Genomic DNA, 12,381 nt, shown 5'->3' on the forward strand with positions numbered 1-12,381 from the left:
TCTGATGTCCCTTTCTTCATATATATAATAAATACAAAATGTACAAATACAAAAACTTCTTTTGAAGAAGTTTTTTTTATGATAAATCAAACAATAATAAATTGTTACTTAATCTGTCACAACCAGTTCACATCATTAGGGGCTAAACTAAAAGACCAATGAAATTTCTGACATGGGTACTTAGTGTTGTATGTTAACACTTGTAAATTTCATTGATCTTTCACTTTGGTCCCTAATTAAAATCTCACGATCTGATGAAACATAAATGGGCAGGAAAAAGCTCCTATGTGTTTGTGGCCCCTGAACATGTTTAAAACAAAACTGCCAACCAGTTATATAAGAAGTTATGCTTTAAGCATGCTCAGGGGCCAATGACACATATGAGGTTATTCACGCCCAACAACGCATTGCCAATCAGTAAACTCCACATTTGTTCTAAAATTCTTCACAACTGTGAGTTTGCTGATTAAAGAGGAAACCCTGCCAGAGCAGTTCTTCTGGGGTGAACCAAACCAGCCTGGTTATCAAATCAATCAGTGACAAGGTTATATCTGAATTTGATAGGTGCTAATGGATGCAATAATATTAAAACATCCATTAGCACCTGTCAAATTAAGAGATTACCTTATCACTGATTAATTTGATAACCAGGCAGGTTTGGTTCACCCCAAAAGAACTGCTCTGGCAGGGCTTCCTCTTTAAGACATTTATTGGCACTCTTACGTCTCTCGCATTTTATATCACATACACTCTTTCATACATAACTTGCTGCCAACATTTCTTTTTATACAGATCTTTGAAACAACCAGCTCAAAGTTTTGAATATATTGTTTTTTCTTTTCTTTGTTCGAGACCGAGACTTTTGAGGTCCGAGACCGAGACTTTTGAGTTCCGAGACCGAGACCTTGACATCCGAGACCGAGACCCTACAAAAAAGGTCTCGAGATGGTCTCGAGACCGAGACCTGGTCTCGAGACCTACAACACTGATTCAGTCACAAGCATTTTACGCACATATCCAAAGTTATTCATTACATTATCTTTGAGAGGACCTTACTTAGTACAACACATAGTAATCAACTTGTTGGATAACTCCAAAACTTACACAACTCGCATACTCATAACTCTCTGTATATATAACACTGTACATGCTAATCAAAATAACTTCATATATATAAAATGTCAACACAATAATTAAGTACTTCTCTTGAAAATATAAGGACATAAAACTTAATAACAACCAGTTGCGTAGGATACCTTATATAGTCCATTATAAACCACTTTGGAATTACAAATATTTTTTGTTTTGGAATCAGAAAACAGTATGTGATTCCTTGACAATATAATCATGCAAACTATCTTGTTACAAAGAATATGGTATTTCTTACCATTTTGTGGTTTTTGTTATTTTTACTGAGTTTGATCAATATGGCTACATAATGTGAACATCAAATGTAGTTCAATGTCATTGTTGTTTAAAGGCTCTTTATGTGTCACACGAACAATGTAGCAGCTACCTTTGACCCCAAATCTGTGCACACCCCATAGACACTGGATAATGGCAATGCATGTGTGCAAGTGACGTTACTGTCCCACGTAATCTCCTGCTCTTCTAGTTTGTGACCACACTCTTTCTGTCCCGCTAATGCAGCAACTCGATGAATCATGTTAAAATAAGTTGTTTTTTGATTCCCCAATATCATCAGATACAAAATAGATATAATCTCTGGTAAAATACTTGTTTTTATCCACTTATTTACTGAAAAGACTGTTCTGATTTGACAGTTTATGCAAGTAGAAAACAAATTAGAGCCACGCCCATCAGAGCCACGCCCCTAATTGTTTTTCTACTATTGCTAGTGCATCAGTTCTTCCCATCTCTTGCAAGGCATGTGCAAGTTCTAATAAAGCGCCCTCTTCTCGATGTCTCGCTTCCCAAAGGTCCAGGATTTGGTCTGTGGGACTTGGTTTAATGGCAAAATAGTTGATATACCTGTATCAAAATAAAATTGAAATATCAATTAATCACTTTTTCTGCAATTTTTACTGCAATGACAATTATGTAATGAAAAACATTCTGTCTTTTGTCTTCTTTTGTGTTAATCTAATTGTCCTGCTCTCTTTTGGCCAAGTAACGGACAACATATTTAATCAAAGTTTAAGTTCCTTTGCAAGTCTTTGTAAAATGGACACCAATGTTGCAATGACTACTCACCCATCTACGCCTAATTTGGAAGCCAGCATCCTCCAGTCATTTCCTAAACTTCTGGGTGGGTCTAAGCAGGCACATAACTGGGCACGGAATGGCCGTGAGAGACGGAAGGCCTTGTTTGGAGGATCTATTGTCATGGAGCCGTAACCGGTGTCTGGTCCGGGACCATGATGATGACAGTCATGTGCTGACACCTGTTTGAAAGACAAAGGAAAAGATGAAGATGACAGAATAGTCTAAATGCAAAATGATGAATGATAAAACGGTTGAATTCCTCAAACTTACTTTTTTTTTAATTTTGACCAACTTCATCAAAAATATTTGAAATTTGGGCAAAAATCAGGCATTTTTATGATTTTTTGAAAATTGAACATTTTTTGACCACTTTTGGTGCAAATTTCAAAAAGTTGGTCAAAATTAAAAAAAAGGTTCCTAAATATTTTTATCTAGTTTTTTTAAATTTTTTCCAAAAATTAGCATTTTTGCCCAAATTTGACCTCACAGATGTATTCATCAAGTCTTTACCATTCCAAAAATGTATACTTTTATATTCTTTAGACCAACAATTTAGCAGCTATGAGGCCCAAAACTTTCCATAATTCCAGGCCCAGGGTTAAGACCACCCTTATGAAAAATTAAGTTTCTGGTAAATGTACTTACATCATCCAATGTAGTACTAATTTCCATGCTTTGTCTGTTGCTAGACTTCAAACCTTGCGATACTTGAATACAACACCTCACCAAGCTTACATTTGGATCGACACGAGCTAACGCAAACGAGCAATGTAATGTGCTGAGGGCGCCGCTCCATACATGATAGAATGGAATTTCCTGCAAATAAGAAAACAAATAATAATCAATCACCTATAAATGCAAGATCCGTCCGTCCCCCTACGCTATGACATGAAATTTTCATCTTCCATCTATTTGTTCAAAGCGCTGCTTGGTAGATTGGTTCTTTTAATGTCTGCCAATATTTGATATTTGCCAAACTTTAATTAAACCTACAGCTTGATCATTTAGCTTATTAAATTGGTAATAACAAAATGTTTTGCTCCTTTAAACTGGTGGTATAAATTTGGAACATATCTTTTGAACATAGGTATATATGGTGGAATTATTCCACTCATTATTTTAGTGCATTGCACTGAACTATACTGCTCAAAATATTTAAAGTATCAGACACTGACAATCCTGATTTTCTTTCTTTCTTTTAACCCCATGAGAACTACCTGCTGATTGGCCAAAAAGAAGTTTGCATTATCAATTGGCCCAATCAGCAACATTGTTAGAATAATTTCACCAAGCAAAATAATTGGGGTGAATTATTTGCAAAGCTCCATTCTGATTGGTGATTAAAGTGAAAATATCATGTAATTGACCAATCAGAGGCAATGTTAGATCGGCAGGTAGTGCTCAGGGGTTATCATTACTGAATGAAATGACACTCATCCGATTCATAATGTTAATGCTGTTTTTGAAAAGTGCTATGATTCTTGAATTTGGTTTGGGTCACATACTCCATGGAGTAGAAGAAAACAATAACAAAAACAACACTGATTCAATATCTATTTGCATTGCATGTCTTATGTCTATGAAACAGTTAAAAATTTGAACACTCAAGTTGTCTTAGCACTAGGATCCACAACATGCTCATCTATCAGGGGAACAGTTCTTAAACCCCAATACAATTGTACATTCATTGAAGATTTGGGTATAAAAACTCATTCTCAGCAACTTGAGGTCAAATTTTGCACTATGATTATGTAATTGAGGTTATTGGACTATGCCATTGAGATGAGGCTCTTGTGGTCCATAGTGTAATTCTTACCTGGAAGTTATCATTGAGTTTGCATTTCCATCCTGGTAATATCTCCTCTATACTAAGAATGAGATTGCTACCGTCATCACATAGATCTAACTGCTTGGGTTTGTGTAGTAATCGACCACCTAATTTCTGCTCCATTTGAACAACATTCTGAATTGGGGATAAAGAGAGAAATGTTTATTAATGTTATTGTTATCAGGGAGGTAAATAAGGATAATTTACTGGGTGGGCAATTTAATTAATTTTTGCCCCCAAATCAGGGAAAATAATTTACTGGGTGGGCAGCTGTAATTATTGGTACCATTTTCCAAAATGCGGACCTGTTTTTGCAAACGTCAGTGTAAAAATTAAACTTTACCGCCCCATGGATCTCTGATGGGAAATTCTTTTTATCATATCTCCAAAAGAAAATGGATCTTTGTCTTAGTTCTCAAACGTGGGAGAAAAAGTTATATCTGGTGACGATTTATAACATATTGTCATGATTATACCTATAATGTTTGGACTCATTTATCACAATTATAGCTGTTGATTTCTTGGTTTTCTAATTCTGTATTAGTTATGATCCGAGGGAATACAGGGATGATAAATTAAAATGGTCTACTACAGTAGACTACTGTTAATGCAATCCATCTTACCTCTATTGCATCGGGTGTATCATCAGTGATATAAATCTTGATGGTATAGTCCACATTTGCTCTAAGTACTGGACCAAATGCAGCTAGTCTTAAGGTCTTGACAGCCTGTAATTCCGGTAACGATTCCCCTACGAGTGCAAACCAACCCAGCTGTTCAGTGACGATGGAACATTGCCTCTTATCGACTTGACAGTAAATTGGTGTGTTGATGGTTTCCTCACCAACCGTGACAATTCTCTGGAAATGTGAAAATAAAATGATTTAGAACAATAAAAATAATTGTTTTCAGATGAGTTTGTATTGATAAAATGGTTTCAAACAGAGAACCATCTGTTAATACTCACATGTTGAACTAATTACGAGTACACTGCTAATTTAACATATTGATCCAACAGTGATTTACCACATTGACCCAACTGGACCAACAATGGACCCTTGAGGAACACCACATTACAGAAAATGACCAACAATGGACCCTTCTTGGACCCTTGTGGAACACCGCATAAAAGAAAAGGACCAACATTGGACCCTTGAGGAACACCACATTACAGAAAATGACCAACAATGGATCCTTCTTGGACCTTTGTGGAACACCGCATAAAAGAAAAGGACCAACATTGGACCCTTGAGGAACACCACATTCACATATCAACTCACCTGCCAATCTTTTTCTCCTGAATTTGAAACATTACTGTGTATGCTCTGTCTCCATCCTCCTTTCTCATTCTGTGCACAGTGTGGCATAGTTACAATAAGTGATTTTTGAAAAGCTAGCCCTGATGGACCGCAAATAACTACAGGACTGAGTAGCGTGTCTTGTCCCTCCAGACGGGGTCTGTCGGTGGTTTCCCTACTTACAGCTACGTACAGATCTTCTGAGGTACCCTTTGGTAATGCACCTTCTGGAATAAATAGGCTTATACCTACAGTGGGAAAAAACAAAGAGAAGTAAGTAATAGGTTAGTCAATTATGATTGTAAACTTTATCCATCACTAGAACCCACAACATGCTCATCTATTAGGGCACAGTTCTTTAACCCCAATACATTTGTATATTCATTGAATGGCCTTTGAAAATTTGGGTACAAAAACTCATTCTCTGCAATTTGAGATCAAATTTTGCACTATGATTGTTTAAATGAGGTTAATGAACTATGCCATTGGGATGAGGCCATTGTTGTCCATAGTGCATTTTTATCAAATTTATAAATGTGTGCACAACCCACTGTTACGCAACACGGTGTTTTTTTCTGTAACTGGGCTAATTTTTGTGTAATTTTTTGCACAATTTTAAAGTACTTTGCTTGTTCTTTAAAATTTGTGATTTTGAGTTTTCGTGCATACACCTATGGATAACAGAACATATTCACACGGTTGTATTTTGGCATTAGTTCTGTTGAGCGTGAAAAATTAATGTTCCGCAAAAATTGTCACCTCTAGAGTATTTTGTGATTCTACTTGCAATTCCTGCAAAAAATTGTAGGAAAACATTATTATCAAAGAAATTTTTCACAAAATGGAAACACTTCTTACCTGTATCAGGTATTACTAATCTTCCTCCTCTGTGCGTCACCATTCCCCAAGCCATACAAGATGTATCAACATACGGTGGCAATAAAGCACTTACAATAGAGGGCGCTGTACCATCCGACTGGTATGGCGATGACTGTGAATGATTAGGAGATGATGCCTGTATGCTATCCTCCGACAACGAGGATTGGCTTCTTGCCGAACAGGCCGAGTCTCTGTTTCTAATCTCCTGATAGATTGCTTCTTCAGCTTCGGGATCGTGATCGGACAAACACGATCTCCCACGGCAACATGGGACTTCACGATCTACCTGGTCTAAGAAATTATGCTGTCTATTGTAATCGCATGGTGTCCTCTCACGACCAGGGCCGACAAGTGGCACGTACTGATGTAGTCTAGGATCTATAAGACCCCCGTTAGGAATGGTATATTGTCCGTTAGGTGATTCCACATACCCATTGATATGCGTCACTATACCATTCTGCGGGGAGAATGTCACTGTCAGGTTGTTCGGTTTTGCTAAGTGTGATTTCAAGATCAGGTCATCCGAGAAGGAATTTGATTGGTGGATTGGTGACATGGTCATTTGCAGCTTTTCTGTTTCGTGGTTTGGTAATGAGATGAGCGTATTTGTGTTGTTGAACTGATGAGACGCCGACTGGGTTAGATCTGGTTGTACCGACAACATGGCTAGGTTACACTCATCTAAAATACAAATATATATGCAAATTATTGTTATGAACTTCAAATTCTATATTGCCTCAACATACCATACCAAATGTGTGACCCGCTCTGACAAAACTACTGTAGGAAGAAGTTGCATTTTTATCATTTCATGATATGAATAAAAATGTAAGCACTAGACAACAAGCTTTAAAATGATACCAAAATTAAATAAATAGCATTAATACTTTTCAAGATATGGATAATTTTGTAAATGATACCTTGATATTTTTGCCAAATTGCTATTCTGAGTAATGGGTCAATTAATGTAATGGTTTTTGTTTGTGACCTGTTACAGCAAAAGCTACTTTGAGTTGGCCAGACTACTGTTGTGAAATATTGGCAGATAAAATTGTCAAAATATAACGAAAATAATCAGAAAATTCAGTAGTTTTTCTTCACAATTGAAATCACAATAGCATCATTTTAAAGCTATTTTATTGTCTACCAAATTTACATTAAATCTTCATTTCCAAAATATTACCCCTGGGAGGGTCACCTCTGCTATAATGGGTCACATATGGCATCAGGTCTCAAGCACTAGTATCTGTCAAGCTCAACTTTCAGGGAGGAGAGAATGAGTTCTGATACTCTTAATACATCAAACCATGTACTAAGTTCACAAAACTAAGCAGGTCACTGAACTGTGTCACTAAGAAGTTGGCATATAAAATACTGCTATAACAGAATCTACTTCTACTTGAAACTATTATCAACACAAAGCAACAATTACAAAATACTTAAATTTCTAGAATTATTTTGACTTCAACTGACACTGATTTAAAGATATTTTCTTAACTTAGATTTGGAAATAGTGTTTTGAATATGATATATTTTACAACATATAAAACTTAGGTGTCTTTTTATCAGTCTCCAAGATATATCTATCAAATGCTACACATTATTCACTTCATCAGTTACAATCACAAATTCTATTCAAAGAAGAAACAATTGGGACAAAAGTGCCCAAAGCATGCAAAAGTTGCAATAAATCACTAAAAAAATAATATAATAAATTAACTTAAAACAGACATCACCAATAAAACGGATAATCAGTTGGAATGCTGGAAAATTGAGGCAGAAAAGGTGTACAAGGAAACTTGAGTATGTCATACACATATTATGAGGATTTTGGAAAAAGTTCTAGCCCTAACAGGTGGGAAGGGGTAAATGTTACTAAATAGACTCTGAATCTCTGACCTTTCAAATCATGTAACCCTTTCCAACTTCAAAAACAAGGTTAATTTCTATTTACTCATTGCTTCCAAAATGTTGGCTCCCCTGAATGAACAGAATTTTGAAAATTATGAAAAAAAATGGAGAAAGTGGAAAGTTCCGGTACTTTTTTGTCCAAAGGTGGAATTTTTTGACCACAAAGTGAACCTTTGATGCAATAGCACCAGAAAATGAACTTCCTCATCCACAAGTGTTCTTTTGTGCCGACTTCAAATTGCAATTTAAGCAAGTATTTCGACAACAGGAATGTGGGTAAAATGGACAAACCTTTGACCTGATCAATGTAGGCACTTGATGTTGAAATTATTAAGATCATGTACATCATGTCTCAACTGTAGATTTGAATTTCCAAACCAGTTTCGGCCCAGTTCCCCTATCAAGGAACTTGCACTCTGCCTTTAAAATAAATGGGCCTCTCTGCTGATCGAAAAATTGTCCTTTTTTTTTCAGAGGGGAAGAATTTACGTCCTGTTGTAATTAAGGGACACAATCTTTTACCATCAAAATTTAAAAATGGTTCAAGCAAGATTATGGAACAATTGACCACACTAGCTAGCTATAATTATACCACTGATACAAAACAAAAAGTTAGTGCTGTAATCGATAAGCTTTCTGGGTATCGATATGTCGGGAGGCAAACATCCGGCATGTCGATACTATTATCGATACTCCACCTTGTCGAAGGAAACCACAATGGTCCCAAACATCACTTCTTTTCATTCGCTTAGATTGAAACTCAGCGATTTCGATCAGGGGATCTGGAGGGGCTGGAGATCGTGAAGACGACATGATGCATGTATTCTAGATGTAAAGCTCACCTTGGAATTGGGAGACGTAATTTGAGTATTTGACGGTAATTTGAGACCTGATTTGAGATAATCTAAGCATGTGTGCCATGTCGTTTGTGTATCGATACTGACATTGAGTGTTTCGACATGTCGGAAGTCTATGTATTTTCCGACTATCGATACTTACGACAATCGATTACAGCACTACAAAAAGTGCAGTGTACGGTTGAGGGCATTCAGCATGTGTGCAGGTCTTCAACACATTGCAGTGTACGGTTGAGGGCATTCAGCATGTGTGCAGGTCTACAACACATTTTTGTATATTTCATACCACACACGAAAGAAGTAGAAGACATCAAACCATTCCAACTCTTCATGCATTCCATTGAATTCTCCAAGTTATGGTAAATACCTGATCTGAATGTATCGAAACCTGACGAGATTATACCCTCACCCGTAGTTGTGGCAGAGTATTGAGAACTCTGTCGTTTCCTTCGTGTTGCGAAGCAAATGATGATGAAAAGGCAGATGACGAAGAATACGAGTGCTACCAGTGCGATGCCGATGTACAGTGGGACTCTCTGGACTAGGATTGGTTCTTTTGCTGTGTAAGGAATAGGACACATAAAAAAATGAAATTAGTCTAATTCAAGAAAACTGAAAAGCAAAATTGTACCCATCATGCTCTTGATAAAATGTAAGGGATGAAATCGAAACTCGACTGGCGGTCAACCGCCGGTTCCGTCCGGTTACCACTGTTTAGAACAATAGCAACCGGACGGAACTGGGAGTCAACCGCCGGTCAAGTTTTGATTTTGTCCCTATCAAGATTCATTCATGATGATTTTCTTTCCTAAATACAAGCATTATTTTATTCGTTATCCCATCTAGTGTAGTCCCCCTGCTCTGAAAACAACCCGCGTACAAAACTGTTACTTGGTTCATAATAATCTATTTGCCAATTTAAAATTTCATATTTATAGAATATCAGCTAATATCTAGAGAAATAAATGCAATTGAGTATGTACCAGTAAGCTTACCACTGGGGTCCGCTGATGTTTTATCTTCAGGGTTGTTTGTTCCATCTACAAAAAGGTGAGGAAATACAAAAATAAGTTTTATAATGAAAAAATATGAAACTATAATGACACACTCATAAGCTATTGTGGATGATAGGTATTGATTTATGCAACACAATGATGAAAGTTATAGGTTTGACGCTATGGATTATGAGGCAAAGTTTATGGACTTGTATTAAAAAGGTTGTTTTTAATTTTTAATAAAAAGTGGGGTGGAACGCAGTAAGGAGGGAGGGATGAGACTAGTTTAAATAGCCCCCTGCTCTGTAAACATTACTAAGCACTACGCCTTGTGACTTACATAGACACTGTGGGCCACTGCTGCAGTTATGGGACTCGTGCTCAATCCCATGCAGGATCCCCACCATTCTTAGGTTGTGGCTTGTTGCAGTAACGATGTCTCAACTGCAGGCAGTTCTGTTGGCTACATGCTGACCATTCATTCCAGTCAGACCAACCTCCATGTACTAGGACAAAAGTGATGGGGGGATGATATTACAATACTCAAATTGAAAATGCTTGAGCGACTATACTATACATCTAGTTTATGTACTTACTATAAAATTCAAGTCAGTAACTTTATACAATTTTTAGAGCATCGTAATACCAAAATTTGATTAATTGAGTGCTCTAAAAGTTATGTAATCTCTTTCACTTGTTAAAATTAGTGTTTTTATAGAAATTCATCAAAACGTCTGTGCTTATAAGAATTCTTCAACATTCTCTCATCTGATACCCCATGACATTGACTCCTCCTTTCTCATCTTTAAAATACTGCCCTCTTGAGGCCAGTAAAGATCTACACACAACACTAATGGTCTGGTTGTTTTGTGGGGAGGAAAGTTGTTGTAGTATATAAGGTTTTGGTTTGGGGTGTTTCCAGAGCAGGGGGACTATGCTATATAGATGGGATTATTTCTTTTGTCAGATATTAACAATTAAAACAAAAATATATGTACAGATATTCTACATAAAACATTGAAAAGTATTCAAGGGTAAAACCATGCATTAAAGAGGAAGTCCTGCAAGAGCAGTTCTTCTGGGGTGAACCAAACCTGCCTGGTTATCAAATTAATCAGTGACAAGGTTATCTCTGAAATTGACAGTTGCTAATTAATGTTTTAATTTTATTGCATCACTGATTAATTTGATAACCAGGCAGGTTTGGTTCACCCCAGGAGAACTGCTCGGACAGGGCTTCCTCTTTAAAAAGTTTGTAGAAAATCATGCACATATCTGATCATAATTTATCTTTGAAACATGAAGATATATATTTTGTATTCAGTAATTGTAACATATTGCAGTTTGGAATTGATCTAATATTGTAACTTATCTAAATTTTAAAGCAACTTGGCTACTTGACATTATAGGCTTGTGACCAAATTGCTTTAAAATACCAGTTACTTAAAGGAATCGGATATTAACATTTGCACAGTATTTTTGTGGGAGCTATCAAATTGTATTCTGAATACGAGGAATATCCTTCTGATATCAAATGATTTTGATTTTTTTGAAATTCACATTTGCCATAAAATGTGTATTGTATCGCGAATATCAAAAAATCAAAAATGATTTGATATCAGAAGGACATTCTTTGTATTCAAAATGCAATTCGATATGGCTGATGTGCTCTCATGTCCCACAAAAATACCTGTCCAAATGTTGCTACCAGATCCCTTGAAAAGATTCCAAACTGTTAATGTTATTATGAAAATGAAAAAAGTACACTGAACTCTGACAAAAGGAACAATCACCACAATAAATTGAAAACAAAAGAACTGAGCTCTGGATTATACCATCAGACAACCAAACAAAATAATACAACAACAAATATTTGATGAGAAAATGGAGAAGAAATGCACAGTTTATGAAATATATTTGAATTAACAACCTAGTACAGTAATTAATTATCCATGCTAATATTAAATGCTACACTTATATAATGCTAGTTCAAAAATGTTCATACGACAATATGAGATATATCGGGCTAGTCAAGTTGAAATCCATACACCCCTTATGGAAGACATCATCTTAATGATCTCCCACACAGGGGGTGTAGATTTTCAATGGAGTCACCTATTCAGGTAACCCCATTTGAAATTCACAATCCCTATGTGGAAATTATTGGGTCATGCCTTCAGTTGGGGATGTATGGATTTCAACTGGAATAGCCCATTTAGAGCCAGTATATGATTTGCCATTTTGTGTGTGTTTTGCTGCCAGAACATGTAAAATGCATACTACACTCTACTGGATGGGGTCCCCCATCAGTGGGGTCCCCCAACAGTCCAAAACACCGTCAATCCGAATCCCCATCAGTCCGAAAATCCATTAGGTTTTTCGGATTG

At 36.5% G+C, this 12,381-nt stretch overlaps 1 protein-coding gene across 1 annotated transcript in view; it reads right to left on the minus strand.

Annotated features, from left to right (window-relative positions):
- Positions 1–994: 994 nt before the first annotated feature.
- Positions 995–12,381, minus strand: part of LOC140159637 (netrin receptor UNC5C-like) — a 233,473-nt gene continuing 222,086 nt past the window's right edge. The window contains 12 exon segments of the mRNA XM_072183131.1: positions 995–1,992; positions 2,215–2,405; positions 2,872–3,042; positions 4,043–4,189; positions 4,678–4,914; positions 5,335–5,600; positions 6,211–6,912; positions 9,367–9,558; positions 9,983–10,039; positions 10,335–10,389; positions 10,391–10,500; positions 11,760–11,767. Of these exon segments, the coding sequence (XP_072039232.1) occupies positions 1,821–1,992; positions 2,215–2,405; positions 2,872–3,042; positions 4,043–4,189; positions 4,678–4,914; positions 5,335–5,600; positions 6,211–6,912; positions 9,367–9,558; positions 9,983–10,039; positions 10,335–10,389; positions 10,391–10,500; positions 11,760–11,767 (2,308 nt within the window). The 3' untranslated portion in view covers positions 995–1,820.

Source organism: Amphiura filiformis, chromosome 8 (assembly GCF_039555335.1).
Source record: "Amphiura filiformis chromosome 8, Afil_fr2py, whole genome shotgun sequence".
Classification (NCBI taxonomy): domain Eukaryota; kingdom Metazoa; phylum Echinodermata; class Ophiuroidea; order Amphilepidida; family Amphiuridae; genus Amphiura; species Amphiura filiformis.